Source organism: Aythya fuligula, chromosome 2, assembly GCF_009819795.1.
Source record: "Aythya fuligula isolate bAytFul2 chromosome 2, bAytFul2.pri, whole genome shotgun sequence".
In the NCBI taxonomy this organism is placed as follows: Eukaryota; Metazoa; Chordata; class Aves; order Anseriformes; family Anatidae; genus Aythya; species Aythya fuligula.
Window position 1 is genome coordinate 55,622,290 of NC_045560.1, and position 26,921 is coordinate 55,649,210.

Here is a 26,921-nt window from a genome sequence, read left to right on the forward strand (position 1 = left end):
CAAGTAATAACATGCAGCAGTGTTAATACAATCTCCCTCAAGAACTTCAGTTCTGGAACCTGACTCTCCAAAAAGTCTCCAGTTGTGGGGAAATGCATTTTCCATACTACATGCTAACTATGCATTTCTATATCCACTTCCATAGAAAATAAAACCAATTTCCAAATGTTTTAGCTGTTCCTTGGATTAAGATGCTTTTCTTACAAATGAAACCATATAGTTTCTATTATTAAAGGTAATTACAAAAATACAACTTTTCAATCTAAATACATATATTTCCAGACCAGTGTTTAGTAAAGTACATTATATCTGAACTACTGTATGAGTTTTCAGAAAGCTTCATACTGTCATATTTCCTCCAGGTGGAACAAACCTCTCTACATTTGGCAATACAACCTTCCTATTGTGACAAAACTGAAGGTGTAACTTGTGGAAGTGGAAAAGTGACGGAGAAAAACTGGCACCGCCACATCTGTAACTTCTGCACATAACTGTAACTAAACAAAGAAGAACTCTAAATTCTCCACTTGCATCACTCTCATGCTATGGTATTGATTAACCCTAACAGAAAACACAAAACAATAGTACAAGGAGCATTATTATAGGAGTAGTTCATATTTCCTTTTGAACACCTGATGACTTATCTTTGATAATTTCAAATGCAAGTGATTTGCACACATATTTCTGGTCACAGCTAGCAAGTGTTTTACAGAGTGTCTAACAAACATTTTTATCATGTTGCAACACATTTGAGTTTCTTTGTTGTCCATGCAGACAGTAAAAACCAGCTTCTAATTTTCACTACATTTTGTGCTAGTATTGTGATCTTTGTGATTTTAGCTGTAAAAACTCATAAAAGCCAGAATATGCTATTGATATCTCTTCATCTGTAACCACTAACAACTTGCTTTAAAATGAGTATTAAAAATAATTTTAATAAAATTTGCTAGAAAATAAGCAGAAATGCCACATATTCAAAAATGCAATTAGAGAACAAAGGTCTATATAATATTGTGTATACTCTACAAAAATAAAGATGATAGTAGATGAGACCTGTTCCTCCCCTGCTTCAAAAAGTGATATATATCAGTTCTGAGACTTTGTTATGAAGCAGTACTTCTAATAAAAGTAAATTACCAGAAATAAATTGCTTTTATAATGAATGGTTGTTTTATGATGTATTGTAAATACAACTGTTTCTCCTCTGACAAAAGAAAAAAAAAAAAAGAAAAAAAAAAAAGAGTTGCATTACCTGTAGTGACAGTTATTAACTTTCTTTTAACACAGCACAGCCCAAGATCCCAGTAAGGAGCAATGCCCTTTTATATTTGATCTTTCATGACCAAAAATAAAGGCAGTACCTCCTCTAAATAATAAAATATAATAATAAAGATATCACATTCAAATTGTCCACTTTTTCAGGGTATGTCTATACAATATGATGAAATGACATACAGGACATACAGAAACTGTCAAATAATGCCAAATATAACAATTAACTGTTAGAGGTAGAAGGTATTTTAAGATGAGTTTCTGGCAAAAACTGATCTTCCTGAATTCCCACACCATATCCTCAGTGTCTTGCTCCTTTATAAAGTAGAGATTTAAAAAGTGCACTTTTTGAATTCTCTTCACAGGAGAGTCAGATTTGTTCAGTAACTATGAATGTCTTTACCTACTTCAGGATATTTCATTATTTCAATGATGAATGATAAATGATTCTACAAAATGTTGTTAGAAATGGCTTTTAGTCAGCAATAACTGGTTTAAACCAAAAATTCCAGGCTTGGTCTGGAAGTGTGCCTGCTGTCCTTACATCAGCCCCATATTAGAAGTACAAGATATGTTTTCTTGTAGATATATGTGTGCATACAAAGAGGTAAACATCTCAAGTTGGAACATGGGAATTTCCAATTACATATCAGGAAAAAAAATAAAATCATAATGAGTGTGGTCAGGATGTCCAGAGGGATTCTGAACACCTTCTTGGAGGTGTTCAGGACTCAGGGGGACACAGCCCGCAGCCACCCAGTCTAGTCAGATCTACTGCGAGTAGCAGGTTGGACTAGGTAGTCCCTGGAGGCCACTTCCAGACTGAATTATTTTGTGAGCTCATGAATATGTATAGATGAACACAGTGCAAAACCTTACCACTGTCAATGACTCACTGAATTGATCTGCCTTTAGAAAAAGCATTTAATAAACTTAAGCTTCTTTTCCTCAGCTCAGCTTTTTCAATGATCTGCTCATTTCTTTATCTGAGTTAACTATGCCCAATATTTATCTTTACTTTGAAGATCCTTTTCCTATTCTCCAGTTTTCAGGACAAAACCTGAAGATATTTATTGTTTATCCTTTTGTTCTCTTCTGCTTCATAATCATTACATATGGTAATCTAACAATTAAAAAAGCTATATTAATAAAGATAATAAATGAGATTTTGGAGCGTTCTTTTCATGTATTGCCATTATCTATCTGCTATATTGATTTACGGTATTTATATCATTTGATGTTATTTATTTTGTTGCAATTTTTGTCACGATCCTTAAAGGATCTCACAATTTCTTTGCTTGTAATGTTAGTGATTAAAATTCAGTTGTTCTTGACTATTTTACTAAATCAAAAGGCAGCAGGAGACATTTTCAGTTTTAAGAGCAGTATTTGTAGGTGTACTATGCCATACAGAAGTTTCAATTTGATTCCTGGGTCTTATAAAACCCTCTTAATATTTCTGAAAACATTTTCTTTCAGAAAAATGGATAAATATCTTAGATTTCACAGAAGATACTTAAATTCATACTCTTGAAAAATATTTTAACTTTACAGTCAACCTGTGAACCATTAAATGTTATTACTACACATTATGTCATACCCAGAAAATACTGGCTTAGACATGAAATTACATGTTTACATGACAGCATTTTTAACTGTAGTAAATACAGTTACATAGCAGTAGTAATTGCAAATAAATTTATACTTTTCCAGTGACAGCATAAAGCTTTTGGATCATATATATATATATATATATTTGTATTTGTTTTTCTTCATCACATTTTCTAATGTTGTCAGCAGATTCTGTCTTATCTTTATATTTGCCTGCTTCCTTGGAAATTGGCTTTTTCCTTATTTTCATTCAACTTTCATCACTACAGTATTCTAGGCATGAATAGGAAGCAAAGAAAATGAAAGAAAAATAACAGAAGAATTGTGGGGTTTATGGCTGGGACAAAATGTCAAACCATGGTTAGTGACAGATGAGAAGTAGTTTGGAAAGCTTGGGGCATTCACTGATTATGCAACACACACATACACAAAACAACAACAAAACAGGAGGGAGACATGAAGCAGCCCAACAAGAATGGCAACTGACAAAAGTGCATTAAAACAAATGTGTAGAATTTAATCTTCTTTTACAAGTTTGATAACCTTTTTCTTTGAGGTAAAATAATGCAGCAAGAATATAATAACAGTTTTCTTTCCCTTCTTTTTTTTTTTTTTTTTTTTTTTTTTTCCTATCCATCCATCCATCCATCCATCCATCCATCCATCCATCCATCCAAAATATTACTACTTTCATCTCCCCTTCACCTCTTTTGATATATGATTATTTCCTCTTCTCCCTTCTATACATGCATATATCTCTGCACACTGAAGAGCAAACAATGAAAGTAGATATATTGTTTGTTTACACTGGAAGTGTAATACTTTCAGCTGCATGGACTCTCCTGTGATTGTGTTTCAGCTAAAAGATGACTGCTAGTAGTAATAACAAACAAGCATGGACTGCAGTTTTCATCTAACAGAAGATGTGATAGATTCCAGATGTCTTCTATATAGCATTCCACTGATTTAGAAAGAAAAGTCAGGGTGGGATAGGGGATGGCCCTACAATTGAAGAAGAAAAGATAACCACTCTCTTCAAGAGTTAAGCAGTGTCAAACATTGAGTGGAATACCTTAGGCTGGACAGCATGGAAGTGATTTCATCTTCTAGGACTGCACTGATGGCTGAGTCATTACTCTTTAAGTTAGAACGTAAATAAAAGGAGATGGAAGAGGAGAAAATAACAGTAAGACTGAATTCTGTAGTGTGCAGTCCTTACCTGACAAATTGTGACAGGAGGTCCTTTAAAGTTAAGATCATAAGCTCTTCATTCAGACAAAATATCTGTTATATTTCTAGGCAAGACATAGCAGACATTTTTGTTCTTGGTCACTTGATATTTCACTCACACATTAATTATGAAGTTTAATAAAATATGGAATAGAGATATTGTCTTGTCATTATTTTTTCCTTTAGGTTCATTCATCACTGCTGGTACTGAACGATGAATGACCCCAAAGTTCATAGAATCGTAGAATATCCTGAGTTGGAAAGGACCTACAAGGATCATTAAGTCCAACTCCTGTGTCCACACAGGACCATCCCAAAATCATCATATACATGTATGTCTGAGAGTTGTCCAAATGTATCTCGAACTTTGTCGGGCTTGGTGTTGTGACCACTTTCCTGGGCAGCCTTTGCAGTGCCTGACCACCCTCTCAGTGAAGAACCTAAGAACCTTTTCTGAATATCACAGTTTCATGCCTCTCCCTCCGGTTCTATCGTGGGACACTAGAGAAGAGATCAGTGCCTGCCCCTGTGCTTCCCCCTGTGAGGAAGCTGTAGACTGCCCTGAGCTCTCCTTTCAGTCTCTTACTTTCTAAACTGAACAGATGAAGCAATGTCATCCACCCCTCACACATCTTGCCCTCTATACCCTTTACTGTCTTTGTGTTCTTTTTATACTGTGACATCCAAAACTGCACACAGTATTTGAGGTGAGGCTGCACTTGTGTTGGGTCTGTCTGAGCTGGAGTCACCTTTTCCCTGCAGCAGCCCACACAGTGCTGTACTCTGCACTTGTAGCTGGAACAGCACTGATATCACTCCAGTGTTGTGTCTATTGCTGTGTAGTGCTGGCACAGCATCAGGACTCCTTCCAAGCCCCCAAGAGCCAGCACGCTGGGGGTAGGCAAGTGATGGGGAGGGGACATTGCTGGGGCAGCTGATCTAAACCAACCAAAGGGATATTCCATAACACCTGATGTCACACTCAGCAATAAAAGGGGGGGCTCTCGTGGGGGAGGGGGCTGTTCCTCCTGAACAACCACTATGCGTTTGAGGCCCTGCTTCCCAGGACGTGGCCGAACACCGCTCGTTGATGGGAAGCAGAGAATAATTTTTTTTCTCTCTCTCTGTGCTTCCACGCGGACTAATTGTTTCTTTTGTTTCTTTTTTTCCTCCCCATTCACTTTCCCTTTAATTAAACCTTTCTTATCTCAAGCCTCGAGTTCTCTGTGTTGTATTTTCTCCCCCTTCCTCTTTGAGGGGGAGTGAGAGAGCAGTTGTGGTGGAGCTTGGCTGCCCACCTGAGTAAAACCACCACAGCACTACTGCAGAGTAGAGCTGGAAAATCACTTCCCTCAACTGGCTGTGCCTGTTGCACCCCAGGACATGGCTGGCAATCCTGGCTGCCAGGGCACACTATTGACTCATATTTATGTTCAATTTGCTGCCAAATGGGCATGCTGTTCATCTTTAGGAAGTTGCTAGGGCTAAACTATTTTAAAACATGGAGCGAGGTAAAAGATACTGCACAATATGCATGAAGATTCTTATACAGATTCTTGTACCCTCATCCTCACATATACTAGTTTTGCATTCCTCGTGGAATGAAAAATAACTGCAAAAGAGCTGCATAGGACTGAATAAATAACACAATGCAAGAAGGTTCTATTTAAACAAAGATAAGTCAGACAATTCTTTCATGTATCATCAATGTACAAATTTTCTTGTGTTTCCAGTTCTGAAGAAGGCTAAGACTTGTCTCCTCAGCTGTTTGGTTGCTGCCATGATCCACAAGCATTAAGGGAAATGCTTACTTTAACATCAATAAGTGGGATGACAACTAGACACCAAGTGTTTTAAATGCCTGTTTGCTATAAATTAGGCCACTATCAAAACAAAAAGGTGAATAATACAGGAGGGAAAAGAGAGAAAACAGCAGGGATGTTTGCAGGTTTCATGACTAATTTAACCCCCAGACTCCTAATGCCCTTAACCTGTATTATTTCAGACTATAAATCTGTCAGGTTCCCTGAGCTATGTATATATGTCATCAGTAGTTGCATGGAACATTTGTAAAGGAGAGAGAGTAAACAAAGTGATCATGGTTTTATCTGAATTACAGAATAGAGCTGTTGGCTCTGGGATAGCATTAGCAATATTTATGATCATATGAACATTGAGGAGAAAGTCAGCACTTTTGTGTACGTAGCCAACCTTGTCTAATGAAGCCTCAATCTGAGGCCAGACTCCTATGATGGTACTGAGGTACAAGTAAATGAGAATTTGAAATGTGCTACTTTGTCTACCACATCTGTAACATTACTGAGAGCTGAATGGAGTTCATCCCTCCATCTTTACTGTTCCCACCTTCCTCAAAATTTTAATCTGTTGTTATCAGTAATAAAAACATTTAGCTTTCTCCTAAGGGAGAAGCAGAAAAGAGCAATGTATAATAGTAAAACACAAGGTATACATAATTTCTATAAAAGAAAATATAGAACAGATAATGAAAAAAAGAGGACAAAATTCAATTAATGGGAAGATTCCGTATTTTTATATGCACATTTTGTTTCAATATTGCACACGAGTTACAGCTAGGCACAGTTGAGAAATACAGGAGAGGAATCAGCCTGTTTAATTCACTTGACCCTTCTTCCTGATAGAGTAGTTTTAATGGGCTACTATTCCTAAAGTAGCTAGGAATACTAGTAGGCTAGTATTCCTAGCCAGGAATAAAGTTCTGGCTATCTGCTTTTCTGTTGCTGAAAGTTTCAGCTCAAAACTATCAATCATTCAGGGAACAAAAAAAAAAAAAAGGAAAAAAAAAGGTAATAATAGCTGCATTAAATCTAACATTTCCTAAGGTTTGAATGCTTGAATTTCTGTCTTCAGTGTTCCTCCTAGTATAGATTTTTATTCTGTCATTATATATTGACATACTGCTAAAATTTGGTTGACTGAAATTATCTCAATGTGAGGTGTCAGTGTTAATGTACAGAGGAACTCTGAAAGGAAACTAAAAAAAATACAAAAGGCCATCTGGATTTACAAAGTACAAAACAAAACAAAACAAAACAAAAAACACAACCTTGTGAAGTAATGCAAGTTGGCAGCTAAACTTCCCCACCTTCACCATGAAATGAGTTCAGATATAATAAGTTCAGATATTTCAGATTTTATACAGTGAACAGATGCAATTACTGAACATGGTTACAGCACAACCTAATTACCAATTGTTTTCTGGTCAGTCATTTCAAAGATGGTCATTAAGCTATCCAAAAATGTGGAAATACAGTTTTTGAAGTGGCAACCATTCTATAAAATGTTCCCCTTTTCTAGGAAATTGAGATTCACCATGTATATGTGATGACAGGCCAAGCAGCAAGATGTCGTTAATCTTACTAGATCATTTTTTTTTTTTTTCCTGATTTCATGTATGGTTTCTTGTCAAATACAGGCCTCTGTATTTTAGCAAAATGTCTGTTTGCAAGGTATTACTTAAATATATTGCTGTATTATTTAAATATTTGAATATTTGTAGGCAGTCATTCCATCTGGATAAATTGTAATTTCTTTGATAAAAATTGAATGTAATCATGCATATTCCGCACTGCAACTTCTATAGTCATTCAGGTTCTTTTAGGTATATTCATATTTGATCCCTTTTATTTCTTTAGGGATTTTTTATATACTGTTACAAATAAGAAGTTAATTTCAGGAAAATGTAACTAATTAGAGCCAATGATAAATTCTCTCTTTTTTTTTTTTTTTTTTTTTTTTTTTAGAGAGTATATTAACCAACCACTTTTGATCACATGCCATTGCTGTGGAATTTCCAGTTGCTTCCTAGATGAGAAAGAAATACTGAAAAAAAAAAAAAAAAAAAAAAGAAAAATACCCTAATACATCTTTAGCAGCTTCTAATGGATAGGAGAAGCCAGAGTCATGTAACCCACCAGTTATCTCTGCATCAGCAGCTCTGGTATTGAGAGCACACAAGGTAAAAGGACAGATAGATATTCCGAAGTGCCTAAGTGAGTAAGGAACTGAATTATTTCTGATTTCAAATGGAATTGACATGTGTTATGCTTAAGCCTTGATGCATACCAATATCTCCAGGAACCTTTAGTATTGTGTTTAATCTGGCTGCATGTGACCTGCCCAGCATCAGGCATACTGTCATTGCCACAGCCACAGGCTGGGATTTCATTGTTCACCCCTGTGCAGCAGAAAAAATCATATCAGCCTGATCCCTGTTTAATTGTCTTTTCTCACCACCTGAAAATTTATTCTGAAAGTCTCAATGTAGGAGAAAAGTAGCAAAGAGAAAGGCAATGTATCTTGTGGAGCATTTTGGCAAACATCTCACAAAAATAAATGGATTTTGCAGGCTTTGGAGAAGGAAATGTTAATTTCCAAACTGTGGCAGAGGATAAACAAAAAAATTAGGTGGTCTGCAGTCATCTGATTTATTCCTGAAGTCAAGATCTGTGATGATAAAGTAATCCTGAACTGTTTCATTGCTGATTTCCTTCATTTGTCTGAACCACTATTATCTTAACGTTCTTTAATCCCTTTCAATCATCTTATAGAACCATCAAATATTTCTTGAAATATTAGCAGTCACACTAATAGTCAGCAGTGAATTCTGTGCCCTACTTAGAAATCTAAAGTTCATCCTCATGAGGAAGTTTGAAAGGAAAATCCTTTTCTCAGTAAATCCACCTTGCAGGATCACATCGTGTTTTTTCACATACTATAGAAAAAGTAAGAAAGAATAAGAAGTAAACAGTCTTTGGAGTAGAAACTTTGGCCAATCTGGGTGTTAGTTATAACTGACTTTATGGTCAAAAGAGTTAGAACCAACATTTCTTTGTAGATCTTCACATTTACTGCTTAATTCATATAGTTTGTCTATCTCTGCAGCGCCAGTATTTTTTACAGAAATGCATGAAGTTATGTGTAAATAACATTGTTTATTTGAAGCAGATTTAGTTTCACAATGACCCAAGGAATTTCTTGTTGTTAATAACAGCAATGTCAGAAGCATTTATTCTCTCAAGCTTGAGGAAATCTGACTTGAATGATGACCATGCTCTTAAATAAATACATATAATCTCTGTTGTCAGGTAAAAATAAGCTTTTAAATATAATTTGATTCACTTTCTCCTGGATTAATTTCATACTGTGCACATATAATTGATAATTTGGGACTAAGGTTCACTTTTGTGGGATTTCTCTGAGTGAAGCTCTTCCCAACTGTTTTTTTCCCTCCTATCCATAAAGATTTATTATGGCAAAAATGATTACTTAGTATTTACATTGCAGCAACAACCTGGGACTCTTCTAATAATTAACTTCTACTTTAGATGCATTGTGCAAACACACATAAATTTGAATTCCTTGACAATATCTACCATTTTGGCCTACATACCTCCTGTTTTCAGAGTCTGATAATCAACACATTAATATATGGTAAATACCTGTACCATTTACAGAATGCTCTCTTTTCTTCTTTATTCAGAGAGAGTGACCTGTAAAGGTGCTCTGTGAGCTTTTAAAAAACATTAATACACACCGTCTAGATTCCAGGTATACCAAGACTATGGTGTAATCTAGTAACTGAGAAAGATTACATTATAACTGAGTCCATAATTGGCATAGCTAGTTCTGTACTTATGAAAATTACAAGTTATAAAAGTGGAGTTCAAGATCCTTGATGCAAAGGAGAAGGGTGCATAGAAAGCTTGCTACTCTGAATATTAGATGAGTAGGCTTTGGCATCTTCAGGGATCTGCTTGGTAGAGTACCATGGGATAAAGCCCTGAGGGAAGAGGGGACCAAGAAAGTTGGTTAATATTCAAATATCACCTCCTCCAAGCATAGGAGCAATGTATCCCAATAAAAAGGAAGTCAGACATAAATGCCAAGTGCCCTGTATGGGTGAACAAGAAGTTCCTACACAAACCCAAATACAAAAAGGAAGTCTACAGAGGGTGGAAGCAAAGACAGGTAGCCTGAGGTGAATATAGAGAAATTGTCTGAGCAGCCTAGGATCAGGTTAGGAAAGCTAAAGCCCTGATAGAATTAAATCTGGCCAGAGATATCAAGGGAAATAAGAAAAGCTTCTATAGATATGTTGGTGAAAAAGGAAGATGAGGGAAAATCTGTGCCTCCTCCACGAGGAAACGAGAGGCCAGGTTACCTGGGATATAGGTTACAGAGAAGGCTGAGGTACTCAAAGATTGGAAAAGGGGAAATATAACACCCACATCTACAGAGAGTAATAAGGATAACCTGTGAAACTACAGCCTGGTCAGTCTCATAGCTGTGCCAGGTAAGACCAAGGAGCAGAACCTCCTGGAAACTATACAAAGGCTTATATACAAAACTATACAAAAGGTTATATACAATAAGGAGGTGATTGGAGACAGTCAAGATGGATTCACAAAGGGCAAATCATGCCTGACTAACTTGGTGGCCTTCTACGATGGGGATTGGGTGTTGGTTGATAAGGGAAGAACAGCTGATGTCATCTACCTGCACTTGTACAAAACCTCACATGGTCCCACTCGACATCCTTATCTCTAAATTGGAGAGACAAGGATTTGATGGATGAACTGTTTGGTGGATAAGGAATTGTCTGGATGGTCACATTCAAAAAGTTGCAATCAATGTCTTGATATCCAGGAGGAGGCCACTGATAAATGATGTCAAGGATCAAACAATTAATGACTACCCTATGAAAAAATGGCTTACAAATCTTGGCCAGCATCACACAGAAATTTTGTTCCAGAAGCAGAGTTGGAATCCAGTTCTCCGAGGGAGCATTTCCTGCATTGGTTATGAGATCGTTCATCAAAATGCAATCCCCTTCTTCAATTCTAACACAGTTTCCAATTCCTGCATCATAATTTCTGGACAATATTCTACTTACACTATATCATTCTGATTCAGTGGCTTCTCTGTTTCCCTTGAGAAAGTACCTTGTACTTCAAACACTGAATCTCCTTGCTGAATTCCTTACTGAATCTCTCTTCCCCTTTCATTCCAACAATTTCCACTCAGACTTCTTTTCCAGTTGTACTTCTTTACATTTCCTAATACAGTTAATTACTCTAGCTACTACTCTGGCCATACTTCCCATACTTCCCATACATACAGTTCTCCCTCCCACCCCCCAAAAAAACTAACAAAAAATACACAAACAAAAACACCAAAATCAAATCAAAATCAAATATAAGCTTCTTCCACATTGTCTGGACAGGAGAAGTAAATAATTGTGGGTATATCATGGTAAAATACAATGCTTTCAGATAGGTCCAGGATATAAAATTGCTGCAAAAGTTCTGTTTGGTTTCTCAGACCCAGTTTGATGTTTACTTAGACCTTCTGTTTTAGAGGACTGTAAGTTAAATCAGCTGTCCTGATGACCTAGGGTGATACCTGTGGCAAGATGTTTTGTCAGTCTTTGAGCTGATACCTGTTTGCTCATCATAAGCTGCTAATTTCCCTGTATGAATAGGAATTTCCATTCTGTACAGGAACACCCATGTAACTCTATTACAAAAGTTGACTAATATCTGTGTCACCACACCCAGATTTTAGTTATCTTAGTCAAGCCTTGCTTCGGGATCCTTGCATCATGTTCCCATATGTACCAAAGTAAAGCTGCCAACATTCCTACGGTAATATATATGTATATAAATATGCATATAAATATATATATATAATATTATAATTATATTATATGTATATTATGTGTATAAAATATATGTATACATGTACATATACATATACATCCTTACCAGTAAGAATGAGGAGCTGGGAGTTGGATGAGATGGTTCTTGTAGATCCTTTTCAACTTGGAATATTCTACGGTTCTATGATTTTATAGTATATGAAACAGTTGGAATAGGGAAAACTGTATATGCTAAAATAAGGTTTGAACAGATGTGATGGATGTTTGTGCTAAGGATGTTTTGCTGCTAAGTGAAGTCAGAGAGATCTCACTTCTGGAGATCACTTGCTTTTTAGGTATCAATCAACCTGACTAGAGAAAATTCATAACTAGGACTCTTCAAAATAATTCCTATTACCATAAAGGATGGCTTTGGCTAGTTTCTGTTCTGAAACTGAACAGCAAATATGAATCTTGAACAAAATGTCCTTAAAGACTACAGTAAGGTTTTCTTTTTTTTTTTTTTTTTTTTTTAATTGAACACTCCACAAATTAAAATACATTTTTCTGTTCTTCATTAATTGTACTAAAATACGCAGTTTTTCCTGAAAAGTGATATATCCATAAAAATACTTAATAAATATATTTCCCAAATGATCACTTCTTGATAAAATTCTGAGTAAACAGTTGCATATCTATTATGATATTAACCTTATTTTTAGTTTTTAAAGGATCTATTCATTATGTTAATGTATTTATTAATAGATTCCATATATTCTCATTGTATATAGGGGCATAGATGTTACAGAAAAAAATTATTGAGTGAAAGCTTATTAAATTAGCACCTGTGGCACTTAGAGAAACCACAAGAGACCAAATGTCAATGATATTTCCCATACCCACGCATTTCCCACAGCATATAATAAAACAGTCAACATATGGTACAGAGACTAGTATTTATGGATACACATCCAGTGCCTGAAGCAATGAAAACTATTAATGCTCCTAATTCTGCCATGATCCTAATTATTATTACATCTTCCTTTTATTGTTACAATTTTTTTCACAGTACCAAACTTACCTCGTGCTACATTGCTATAGCGCCTATATTTGAGTCTGAGTCCTCTGGCTATATTTTTCACTCTTTATATAACAGTAGTTCTGAAGTTTGTCACCATGTCTGATTTCTCTGTCTGTAATATTGACTTTATCTCTGTGCTACTCTGTAGTTCACTCCCTAATATGACTGATAATTACCGTAACAATGTTAAAGCTAACAGTAGCAATGTATATGTCAATGTCACTTTTACAAAACCTTATATAGCCCCGCTCATCACCCTTATCTCTAAATTGGAGAGACATGGATTTGATGGATGAACAGTTTGGTGGATAAGGAATTGTCTGGATGGTCACTCAAAGAGCTACAGTAAATGGTTCAATATCCAGGTGGAGTCTATTGATGAATGGTGTCCCTCAGGGGTCTGTATTAGGACTGGTACTGTTTTGTATCTTCATTGGTGCCATGGATAATTGGATCAAGTGCACCTTTAGCAAGTTTGTGGATGACACCAATCTGTGTGGTGTGGTTGACACTTTGGAGGGAAGGGATGCCATCCAGAGGGACATGAACGGGCTTGAGAGATGTGCCCATGCAAACCTCATGATGTTCAAGAAGGGTGATTGCAAGGTCCTGCCTGTGGTTCAGAGCAATCCCCAAAAACAGTATAGACTGGGTGACAAATGGATTGAAACAGCCCTGCAGAGAAAGACTTGAGAGTACTGGCAGAAGAAAAATTGTACTTGAACTGTAAACATGCATGTGCAGACCAAAATGGTAATAATATCCCGGGCTGCATTAAAAGAAGCATGACCAACAGGTTGAGGGAGGTGATTCTCCCCCTCTGTTCTTCATTCATGAGATACCACCTGGAGTACCGCATCCATCTCTGTGGTCCTCAGAACAAGGTAGATTTAGATTAGATATAATTCTTTATTATGAGAGTGGTTAGATACTGGAACAAGTTGCCCAGAGAAGTTGTGAATGCCCTAACAATGGAAGTGTTTGAGGCTAGGCTGGATGGGACTTTGAGCAACCTGGTCTAATAGAAGGTGTCCCTGTCCGTGGCAGGCGGTTTGGAATTAGATGATATTTAAAGGTTCCTTCTAACCTAAACTATTCTATAATTCTTTGATTCTAAGTTGCTATTAATGGGAAAAGTGATCATAAAAGTATGGGTCCAATTAGTCACTGAACATTGCATACCATTTAAAATATGATACTACCTGTGAAGACAAAACACTTAAAGCTTATAAAGCCATTGTTCTGAAAGCAGAGATGGTATCTCACAGAAAATGACATTTTTTACACAGTAAGCTCATTGCTAGAGCATTTATGGGAGATATCAGTGATGCAGGTTTAATTCTCTTTTCTGCCTGAAGGGATTTGAACCCACTTCAATTACCTTGCAGCAGAATGCCCCTGTTACCAGACAATAAACTACTCTGGGCTAGGACTTCCTCAGTCCCTCTGTTAAGATGTTCCACCTGGGATGAATCAATAACTGTTTATTAGAGAAGAAACTAGAACCAATTCTCACTCACTCCCCAAAGGACTATAGGTTTGTACTCTCAGCCATTAGGCCAATGAGTATTTAATTATCTCTTAAAAAGTGCAATAGCTTCCTCTGAAATGCAGGACTTCATTCTGTAATACTTTCCAGGCTTAGTTCTCAATGCATTTTCTCATGAAAGATGAATAATGAGGTTTAGAGTCCCTACATTATTGATGTGAGCTCATCTCTCTCACTTCTTTTTCAGGCAAATGCAGCATTCATATTAGTAAAATTTCTCCAAATGAAGTTGCAGAGATGAAATTAAATACTGTGTTGTAACACAGCTGAACACGATGAAGACAAAGTTGCACAGGCAGCCAAAATGCTGGCCTTTCCTATTAGCAGTTGACTTTGCAAGTTTAGCTATCTTCTCTGTAGCTCAGCTGACTTGAAAACATAAACATATCCCCTACATTTGACAGTCACAGATACTGTGAAAAAAATGGAAATGCAAAAAGATGGGAAGATAATTTGCAAATGAGAAATCAAATATAATATTTTTGCCTTCATTCTTTGGTAAAAAAAAAAAAAAAAAAAAAAAAAGGAAATATTTAAAGAAAAGACCTTCCGAGAAACAGCAGTAATTGTAAATGCTAGGAGATTCTGGTAGTCTGCTTTCTTGTAGAACACTCACCATTGCTTATAATCAGCATCACAGTTGCAGTAGTACTTGGGATCAGTACAGTTGCGTTCAATGCCACAGGCACATTTTTGAATACCAGGTCCTGATCCTCCCCAGTAGTAGTGCTTCTCATTGGCTTTTCCAACCCACCATGTATATGGATTCCCTTCTGCAAGGAAAGAAAATGAAAGGTTATGAAGCATTGAAGAAGAAGAGCTCCATTACGCATTAACAGGGCTCAGATATTCAATACGAAGATATTAACAACACAACTGGTGGCTGTCCAGTTTGTTTGCCATTCTGGCAAACAAATGCACTCAATTATTATTAAGCAATTCAAAGGTCCTTGACAGATAAACAAAGCCCATTTTCTTTTCTGTATTCACATTATTTGTAATGGTTGAAATATATATATATATTTAATCTTGTATGTTGCTTTAACTTTTTAATTGTTCTCAGTTTATATAATGAAAATATATGGGCAGGTTCCAAAATTGTTTTCAATTAATTTCTATTTCATATAGTTAGCTATCAGATTGATTATTCAATATTTGTCCACAAATGTTTCACTGAAATATAAACAGATATTATCAGACTCCCAAATCTTCCTAACAATTCTTTAAAAATCTATACAAAAGATTTGATTTAATACCAGATCAAAAGTAATCTGAACTTTGATATAATCCTATTTCTTGGCATTGGGTCTGTAACTTGATATTTTCACAAACTTTTCTAACTCGATTTCTAATCTTATGGGACTAACTAAGCCTCTTATATGTAATTAAATTAATAAATAAACCCACCCTTATTTAAAAGTCTCTTTTTATGCTTCCAGTTCATCAGGGCATTTAAATACGAGCTTAACTTCAAAACCACATGAGTAACTCAATTAATTGTAATATAGTTATCTATAGCAATTTTTCACATTTTGAAAACATGATGGAACTCAGCTTATAAACATCTCTCTTTACATTGTCTTTTTCCCTATCTGTACTGTATTTTCTCATGAAATCAAATAAAGCCATTTGCATGAAATCCAATAAATTTTACAAAATACTAAATAATAGATTCTGTTTTTGATAATTTTCTATCTGTGTATTGGCATTATACATTTCTAAAAAAATAAAATAAAATACATTCATAATCCTAAAAATAGCTATACCACAATTAAATTTTATCATCCAGACAATAGATCGATCTAGTTATCCCAGATATATGTGGAAATATATATGAATTTTCAGACAGAAAATTCCAGAGATGGAGAGGGCAACCATATATCTTCAGACATGATAAAATACAAATAAACAAACAAGAATCCCACAGCTCTCTGAAAACACTTGCTTTGTTCAATACTTTTGATTGTTAAACACCATATAAAATATCACCACTGAAAATACAGTAATGTGAAAAATTCACGGTTGCTGAAGGTTTTTATTCATTGTTACTATGCTGCATAGTACGACCATTTTGTTGACCACTAATGCAATGGGTATACTAACAGAATTACTTGATTCTGGACCTTAAATTGTTCGTTTTAGCTTCTCCAACTTGACTATCATGGAACTAAGTTTTGCAGGCTCCAAGAGCATGTTATGTGAATGCTGCAACAGCATTTTCAAGCTACAATAAAATCTATCAGATACAAGTGTAGGTTTCCCTGGCTTACATAAGGTTATTATAAAACTTTTAATAACAAATGTATTTCTAACAGCTAATGACAGAACATGATGGGATCACACTACTGGCTATCTCAGCTCAACCACAGAGCTTTCTCATTCTCCCTCCTCAAAAAGAAGAGGGGGAAAAAATATTATGAAAAAGGGTTCATAGTTTGAGATAAGGACAGGGAGATCACTCACCAATTACCATCAGAAGCAAAGCAAACTCACTGTAAAGAGATTAATGTAATTTATTGCCTATCCCTGACAGACTAGAGCAGTAAGAACTGAAAGCAAACTAAAAATTCTTTCCACTCAATCCTTCGCCTACTCTCTTCTACTTCCTTTCCTGGAGTGGTACAGGGGAATGAGCAATAGGAATTGTGGTCAGTCTATATCACTTCATCTCTGCCACTCCTTCTCTGTCACTCTCCGCCCATGGTCCAATGTGGGGTCCCTCAAACTGATCCAATGTCGTCCTTCCCAAACTGATCCAATGTGGGCTTCTCACAGGCAGCACCTCTTTAAGAACTGCTCCCACATGAGTCTGTACCATGGGGTCCATCCATCAGAAGCAAACTGCTCCAGCACAGGTCCCCCAAAGGTGGCAGCTCCCCCTAGATCCCCTGCTCCTGCATGGGTTCCTCTTCACGGGCTGCAGTTTCTCTCCAGAGTCTACTCCAAGGTGGACTCTCCATGGACTGCAACTTCTTTCAGGCCAGATCCACCATGGGCTTCTCCATGAGCTACAGCATGAATATCTGTTTCAGCAGGGTACACCATGGGCCTCTTCATGGGCTGCTAGGGAACTTCTGCTCCAGAGGCTGGAGCACCATCTCCCTTGCCTTCTTCACTGAACCTGGTGTCTGCAGAGTTGTTTTTCTCTGCATTTTCTCCCTTCTCTCTTACAGCTGCTGTTGCATGACAGTTTTCTTCTTTCTTAAATCTGCTCTAACAGAGGTGCAAACAGCACCTCTCATTGGCTCAGCCTTGGCCAGTGGCCCTTTGAAGCTGGCAGGAATTGGCTTTTATCTGACATGGGGAAGCTTCTGGACTCTTCTCACAAAAGACACCCTTCAAACCTCTCCACTACCAAAACCTTGGCACATAATCCCAATTCACAGAATAACTTTTATTGATATAGCATCCAACAACAGCATTAATAATATCTGAAGCTCCTATTGTTTTTTCTTTGTTTGCTTGTTTGTTTTTGGTTGTCTTTGATGTTAGTTTCTATGCATGTTAGTTTCTATTTCAATGAAATACTAGTTTTGACTCTCCAGTCAAAATTTTGTTTACACCCTGGCTACCAAGCAAAGGACTGCATGATTCAATCAGTGATCATTTCACTGGAAAGTAAAACTGCTAATTAAAATACCAGAAGTATCTAAAATTACTTGGAATAGTTGAAAAGAGGATTAAAAATCTGAAGCAGGTAGAAATGAGCAAAGTGGATGAAACAATAGCAGAACTGCAGACTACAGTAGTGGGTGTCACAGACCATAATGATAGACAAAACAAGGCTGTGTTTAACTCATTGAAATGATAAATGACATACAGCTTTAAATCTGGAATGTGTTATAGCTTAGACAGAGCCATTTTTCACATCTATTGCTTTCACTGTGCACATACAGTCAGATCTGTCGTTATCTCAACCCTTCGAGCCCCAAGTTGTGCGCCAAAATGAACTGTTGTGGTTTAACCTGGCCAGCAGCTAAACATCACACAGCCATTCGCTCACCCTCCCCCCACCTCCCTCTCTGGGATGGGTGAGAGAAATGGGAAAGTGAAGCCTGTGAGTTGAGATAAAGACAGTTTATTAAGACAGAAATATAATAATAACAACTATAATAATAACAATAATGACGATAATAGTACTACTACTAACAATGTGTACAAAACAAGTGATGCACAATACAATTGCTCACCATCTGCTGACCAATGCCCAGCCTAACCTCAAGCAGTCCACCCACCCTTGCTAGCCACCATCAGACAATTCTGTAGTACAGTGATCGATATCAGAAGCCCTAGAGTTGCTTAATGTTCTATAGTTAATACAAGGAAAAGGTGGGGAGATGCTGCAGTGTACCATTTGCTCTGTGCTGCCAAATGAGAACAGCCCTTTGTGTCCATCCTGCTTCACTTCAGACAAAAAAAAAAAAAAAAAAGAAAAAAGAAGGGTGCTGCTTTGTCTAGAGTTCAGAAGCTCCAGATCAGGAACTTTATGCAAATATATTGCAGATGCCAATATGACAAGGTATAACAAATAGTAAAACACTGCAGTAGAGAAACTAAAAGGGCAAAAGAAAAGAAAAGTTGGATGTAAAAAAACAAAACAAAGTTTAGAAACAGGACCACTCTTCCCCTCTCACATTTTGCCTTGTTTATACCTCTATAGTCCATTTTTGTGGAAGTACGCTCTGCCTCAGAACCCTTTGCTTATTTTTTCTGCTTTGAAAGCTGCTGGAAAGGGCTGATACAAGTAGATGAAGTAATGCACTACAGTATGAAAACTGGTAACTAATGGATATCATTCTAAACATCAGAATATTTAATCATATGTGATTATTTTGCTATGGTACCAATGCTATTTGTCTTATGGCTTTAAAAGCATATAAATTCAGTCTAAGGAGGAAAAAACATTGGATGGAAAAAGTTATATATAAAAGTTGACAAGTGTATTGTGATGACAAGAAATACCAAAAAAAATTTTTTATGTTTTTGAAGATATCTTTGCTCAATGTAGGAACATATTTTGAGTCACTAGAGAGCTTTGCTGCTGTTGTTGTTGACTGACAGCTTTTTTCCCCAAGCTTTTGTGGAGAAATAGTATTACAGTAAGGATCAGGAGAGAAACTCACTGCCTGCCTTGAAGTTCTGTTTTGAATAGTCTTGATACAAAAGTACCCCACAGGCATGAAACAGCTCTCTTTTGAGGAGTGCTGTAAGAAGTGTTTAATTTTATCTGTATCAAATTATGATGAACTGCATTTTCATTTCCCTTGCCAACCCTACAGCCAAAGTTAATACATATGGTGTAAGAAGAGTCTTTTAAGGGCAAAATGCCCTTAATCCATTTAAATGGATTGTGCAAACTTCTATGTTTGGCTAGAGCATCAGATTCAAACCATATTTTTACTGATTCAGATTTCTTTCTCAAAAAAGCCTTTAACATTTACATCAAATATAGTTAACAGTGGTTGCAATGGCTTTGCAAGTGCTGGACTATGGTCAACATTCATGCAAAATATTAGTTTTTATTTAAATCCTTGTACAATGATACCCCAGATCTGCAGTTATTAAATCAAGGTATGTAAAGAAACCGATCATCAGTGTTTCCTATTATGAAGTGTTCCCCTTCCACAGAAAATTCAGAGAAAAGTAAAGGACTAAGATAACTGCATTGTATTCTCACAGGTCTTTGAATGTCATAAAAGTATACTTGTGTGAAATATTTCATTTAATACAAAAACATATCCAGACAAAGTTAATGTAGTATGAACAGATCTCTTAACAGTCTATAATATATTTAATTCTATTGTAGCACAACATTCTCACAATGTATAACTTTTGCAAGTATCTTCATATTCTATTGAGCATTTAATAAAACTTATGGGTTTTATTATTTTTAAATGCACGTTAATAAAAATGGTGTTAACTTTAGTGGTTTAGGCCTGCTGTTTCAAAGCTGTTCAGTTCCAGTATCTAAAGGCACAATATTGAGACAAGTCAAACTAGGTAACTGAATAAAGTGGACAGTTACTCCACAGCATTCAGTAAGGTCGATTTACAATGCAACACTTAGTGTTGTGATACAAATTTCTCATTTGTAAACTACCTGGAGAAGCTATATACTTCTCCTTTGTTAACAATCTTTTCCCAGTAACAAATTTTCCTCCAGTCTCTTCTTTCTTTCTTCACTAGAAAATGTCACTTTTTGCATTAATGATCTGCAAAGCCAGTTTGATTTCCACAGTCACTGAAGGAAGAGTGGAAGTGTGTTGCTTCTACTGAGAGGAAGAAAGCTGTTCACAGCTTTCAATTACTCTTGTATACCTTCCAGCTTCCAGAATCAAAGGAGCAACACAATTAACTATTCAAGATTCTTCCCTTGGTTTTCTTTCTCATCTCTTTCTCATTCCTAGCAATTTAGTAATTAGAAGAATAGAAACAGAAATTATTTTGGGCAACACTGGTAAGAACTCTGCCTGACAATGTCAACAGGAGGCAATAGTTAGACAAAAGATCTGACTTTGACAATTACTTATGGTTCATTACCTTTGCATTCCCCCAAACTCCAGCCACTGCATTAAGGATGCCAGAGGGTATTTTTCTACCTGTTTGTGTCAGTGTCTGTTTATAGACCCACTGTCCATGGATTTGCCTAATTCCTTTTTGAACCTGCTTATCCTAACTTCATCTACAGTGCAGATTAAAAATTTGTGGTGAGTTGAAACAGGTTATAACTTGCTCTGAATGAGGATGATCCTGCCTCTTCCTGTTATTTTTTTTTTTTTCTCTCTCTCTATATATAGATATATATTTTTTACCTCTATCTTGTCTTTAAAATAAAAGGAAATGGTTAATAGAGGAAGGATAGGAACACTTTCAAATCAAACCAATGGCTCAGAACCTCTGAAAATCAAGGCCATTGAAAATTGCACATTGGAGACTCTAAATTTAACAACTAAATTTAGTTGATCCCCTGGAAGCAATTAAGTGTTAATTTGCTGGACTAGATATCTTTGAATTTAACTTTTTTAAATTATATATATATTGTTTTCCTTAAATGCAACCATCCCATAATCCACTAATATTAAAGATCCCCTAATAAATACTAAGGAAAGTCAATGATTATATTATAATTGTTATTGTTTTCAGGAAAGATTTTTTTTTTCTATTCTTTGTTAATGGAACAGATTTAAACAGTATGAGTTGAATTAATTGCCTATTTCTTGTTATTGGCAGGATAAGCCCAAAGACATCTTTCTAAAATGTAGTACAACTTGGAAGCCTGAAATAGCCTGAAACTTCCCACTCATAGGTAGAAATGAAAGCTATATCATATGGATAACACATCAAATTAAAGAGAAAGCTTCAAAAATGTTAATCTGTATGGAAAGGCAGGTAGAATTCTTGTCCTTTTGAATGAAATATATTCACTACAAGTGCACTTTGCAATAAAGTACACTGTAATATACAGTACCTTTAACCTGAAGGGGTAACTTGGTTTTAGGTCACAGTTCATTAGAGTCTGTGCAGCAATTATACCTGATACTGAAGAAACAGGCTCTAAAAAATAATTTTGTCACTGAAAAGTTCAGTACACTAATATGTCTGCGCACTTCCCGGCTTTTACCTCATGTCTTATTGACAACTTTTTTCCTTACAGCATCAGCAGTATCTACTCCATATAGGTCAAATCTTTTTTATCATCACTGTGAGCTATTTATCTTTTGAAGACTGAATATTTGGAAAAAAAAATAATAAATAATTGTGGTCTGATCCCACTCATGCACTAAGTGCATCTGCATGTTCCAATGCAGAATTCTTTAAGTCAAGGATATCAAAGCTGGGTAGGCTCTGCTGTCTTAGTTCATTTCATGCATATTTTATGCATAATTATTATTATGGTTATGCTCAGGGCCAATATGAAGCTGATGAGACACTTTGAAGGTTTGCTGTCCTGGCATCATGTCATGGAAATACCTACCTAGACTGAATGTGCAGCTGCTAGTAGTTTCATGACAACAGTAGAAAGTCCTAATGGAAGGTGCTAATCCTTATATGTTGCTCCATACAGGCAGATTGTGAGCAATTTATGTCAGTACAAGTGACCAACTTAAAGGCTGAATTAGTTGAAACTGACAGAAGAGTGCTAAGAGAAGATTTTGGCTAGTTGGTCATATTTCCAGATTTCAATGAAAGTACCTGTGAAGAAAGTGACTTCTTAAATGAAAGCGACGTTCTGAGATAAAATGATTATTTATGTATATAATATTTATATATGATAGTATCATGGGTGTTTTTATTTTAATAAATATTTTCTTAATTTTCCTTTTCCCCAGTAATACTTATTTCTATCTATTGTGTTATGCAATGAGTTTAATATGAATAACCCATGTATTTAATATATATGACATTTTTAAAGGGAAGTAAATTTTGTTATTATTTTGTTAACTGATAAATTAGTTTTTCTTCCGGTTAGCTAGGAAAAGGGCTGATAAGGAATGTTTAGTATTTATGAAAAGAAGTTGCATCAGTCGTTGTCACTCTACTAATGAGTAAGAGTGAGATTGGTCAAACCCTCATGGCAAAGTAAATGGAGCATTTGAGCAAATATGAAACTAGGGGAGGAAAACAGATTCAAAAACAAACTAACAAAAGAAAAACAACAGAAAAGAACACTTGGCAACTTCAGAAACCGGGAATACTTAATTTATGGCTACTTGTGACCTTAGTGGAATTATGGCCTGAAACTTTTAGTTTGTTATTTATGGTAACTTTAATTCTGTGGGTACTTGTGTGGTTTTTTTTTTTTTTTTTTTTTTTTTCATAATGCTAATATCCATTTTAACTATTTATTTATTTATTTTACTATGACTAACCTGGGCTGTTCATTTTCTTTTTAAGCTTATTGAGGAAGCTGCTCTATTTGACAGTACTCTCTATTTGCAAAAACTGTGTAAACTGTGTGAAAATATAAGATTTGAGGTCTGCTCAGAAACCTTGAAATATGTAATGTCTCAGTCTGTTAATTTATATGGTATGACATGGACAAGCTTTTCTTACCGCAAACACACTTAAAAAGAGAGATTTTTATTTTCTTTTTATGATATTCAGAATTATGTCATACATCAAAAGTAAGATATAAATGAAAAATACCGTTAAGATTTTAATTGAAAATGAAGACAAATATTGGAAAATGATTGTGAAAAGCAGAAAAAATACTGCTGATGATTTTATACTGAAATGTTCAAAATAAAAATTTCAGTTAACTAAATTTTGTTGGAGAAGCAGTGATAGCTGCATTTGCAACATACAATATGGCCTATTTTATTTATTTATTTATTTATTTACCAAATCTCAGTAGAGTTAACATAACATTGTTTCACTGTTTTCTTAACGGTACCATTGAATTAATTGTTGTTCTTTTCTTCCACAGCCATAAAGTAGCCTGTTTTGCAGTGGAGGCAAGTCTAATGATGTCCATAAGCCAAACCTGAAGAACTTCCACAACTGTCAGTATCAGGAACTGGAATCAAACATTTAGATGCACATTCAGGAGCCCTGCCTTTCCCACAGAAACTGGAAGAGATCGCTCCTCACCATACCTCCTAGCCTTCAATTATGTTTTGGTACATAAAGACTGGTCTAACTGAGACGAGTCTAAATTTTCTTGTCTTAAGTAAAGACAAAAAGGGAACCTAATCAAGTGCCTGAGATACAAAATTCCCACTTGCTTGCTGGCATTCATGCCTTAGGCTGATAGCCACTGCCATGCATGTTGCCATGCATGTGAATGTTCTTATGTGCCTGTATATTTGCCTGGTGATTTATCACAGAACATATTGCAGATATGTACTTATCAATTTCAAAATATAAATAAATAAATAATGAATCTTTTCCTAGATACCAAACATTTGGTGCAAATATCTTTTCAGTAATGTAACAGTAGTACTCCCAACTCTCTTACTGAGTAGCAATCTGTATCATATCTACTTAAAATTTAATTTCTTGGATCTACAAAAAAGTAGGCAAAAAAAGACTTTTATTTCAGAATTAGCCACCTATAAAAAGATCAGGAGGGATAGCTATCACACTGGTATCCAATGGCATGTTATGAAAAAGCTTTGACAGCTTAGTTTGCCATTGGAGAGATTTATTCTTTGCACCAGCTCATGAAAAGCTAGTATGGTACAAATGATTTTTCCCTTGTTAAGATAAATTCTAAGTTGCAGCACCACTAACCAAACCTGGCTTGTTATTTTTCTTGGAATCAAATCTCAGTGGTGATATTTAGCAGGGGAAAGCAGCTGTTAGATGTCTTTTTATGCTACTATTTGCTTGGTTTAAGGAGAATTCATTACAAAATCACCACAGTTCCTACTATACCTAACAACACAGTGTCTCAGACTTTGTGGATGTTGCAAATATCTTTGTGTGGTAAATTCACTGGAATATTTGAGGCCAAAGAACAGAGTCTCTGCCTAATGTAATGCGAAGGGGAAAAGTAAAAGTAAGTACTTTTAAACAATAAGTGTAATTCAAGGGGTAAAAAGAACATATGTATAAATATTTCCAAAAAGTTCATTAAAGTTTTTACTATGTATGCTGAAATAATGGGCTTATGTTATTTGTTCTGGGAAGAGGACAAGCAGGTCACAGTCAGAAAGTATATGTGCAGTACAAACAGGCTTTTCTTAGCTAGCACTACTCCCAAAACTCAGATAGCAGCAACAGCAAAGCTGTAGAAGATTTGGTGTCAGCTTACAACTTACCCTGGAGTTTGCTCAGCCAGGCTATGATAAAATGCACATTTCCATGTCATGGGCTTGCAAAGAACGTACTAAAGATAAATCCAAGAATTCCACCATTTAGCTAGAGGAATGTCATTTTGTGCTCACTTGATAATGTTACCACTTTACCTGATGCCAGGTAAAAAGTACATATATATATGTGTGTGTGTGTGTGTATATATATATATATATATATAAAATACATATACATACTCATTACCACTGATACTTTGCAAGTTAGTGCAGATAAGCACACAAATTATTTAACTTCTTTAAAAGGACATTAAGAAGCCCAGAAAATCACTGATTTCAACACTAAGAGAGTACATTTTGAAATTTTCTGTAACAACAGACTCATCATAGAGCAGAGGTCCATTGGAATGATTTCAGAAATCCTGGTTATTGGTGCAACTTTTAGAAGTATGATTCCTAGGTGGCTGTAAAATCAAACTCAAATTATTTTATCAGAATGAGTGCAAAGAGAGGGTCATTTAAAGTACCATTCAATATGTTATGTGGAAACAGGGCAAATGCAAAAATAAGTTATGTAAATATTCAATAAATTATACTGGGTATCACAGAATCACATATTTTAGTAGAATTCCCTTGATGTTCATAAACAATAAAAATAGTCAAAATATCTTTAAATTAATTTAAAATAGCCAAGTACTTTGGATCTTGCTTTGCACACCTGCACTGGAGTGCCTTTAACATATACAGAGAAGAAAATAGATAATATTCTTAACTTATGTCTATCTACATCATTGAGTCTTCATGCAGCACAGTATGTCCTTCTGGTCCATTTAACTGATTTGTAGTAATCACAGTCTACATTGAACTAAACATGACAACTCCTTCAGAGTTGATGGCATTATTTTGTTAACAAATGAATTAAAATTAACAAGATCCCAAGGTAAATTAAGCTACACTCTGAGTAAGCAGAAATTCTGAAAGCTTTTTCTGCAAGCAGTCTTTTCTCAGAGGTCCCACACCTCTCTCAAATACTTCTGTCTTCAAACTGCTGGTCCCTGGCCCCAAGCACAGCACAGCAGTAGTTTAAGTTGAAAGAAAAAAGACATTATGAGAGCCAGAAGGACTTCAGACTTCTCTCCATTGATCAGAGTTTAATATCTGGCACTTCACAGAATTATAGAATCATAGAATAATTAAGGTTGGAAAAGGCCTTTAAGGTCATCTGTTCATACCATCACCCTGCTTCCAATGTCACCCACTAAACCATGTCTCTAAGCACCATGTCCAAACACTTTCCTTAAACACTCCTAGGGACAGTGACTCCACCACCTCCCTGGGCAGCTCGTCCCAATGCCTGGCTACTCTTTGTGAGAAGAAATGTCTCCTCATTTCCAACCTAAATCTCCCATGGTGCAACTTGAGGAGTTTCTGTAAATTTGTATATTCCAAATGGAATTTCATATGGAATAGGGATATAATCAGGTTGATTTGGGGGATTACAAGGGTTTTCTTTGGCTGATGAGGCTGCTGCAGCAGCTGCTGCTGTTGTCCATTTTCTTTCCTGACTGACCCTTGAGGAATCTTGAAACAATCAGCTTTACTTCTTCTATTCCATTGCTGCATATACTATATATATAATACGGTTATAATATAGAGCTATAATACTTGATAATAACAAAGATATTCCAATGTCAGATCACACTCAGAAAAGTTTTCCTTATTATTATTATATTTTTTAATGACATT

General features: G+C 35.8%; 1 protein-coding gene across 1 annotated transcript in view; it reads right to left on the reverse strand.

The window, feature by feature from the left end:
- CNTNAP2 (contactin associated protein 2) overlaps positions 1 to 26,921 on the reverse strand; it is a 1,149,595-nt gene that overhangs the window by 188,129 nt on the left and 934,545 nt on the right. Inside the window, 1 exon segment of the mRNA XM_032182107.1 lies at positions 15,038 to 15,194. Coding sequence (XP_032037998.1) covers positions 15,038 to 15,194 — 157 coding nt within the window.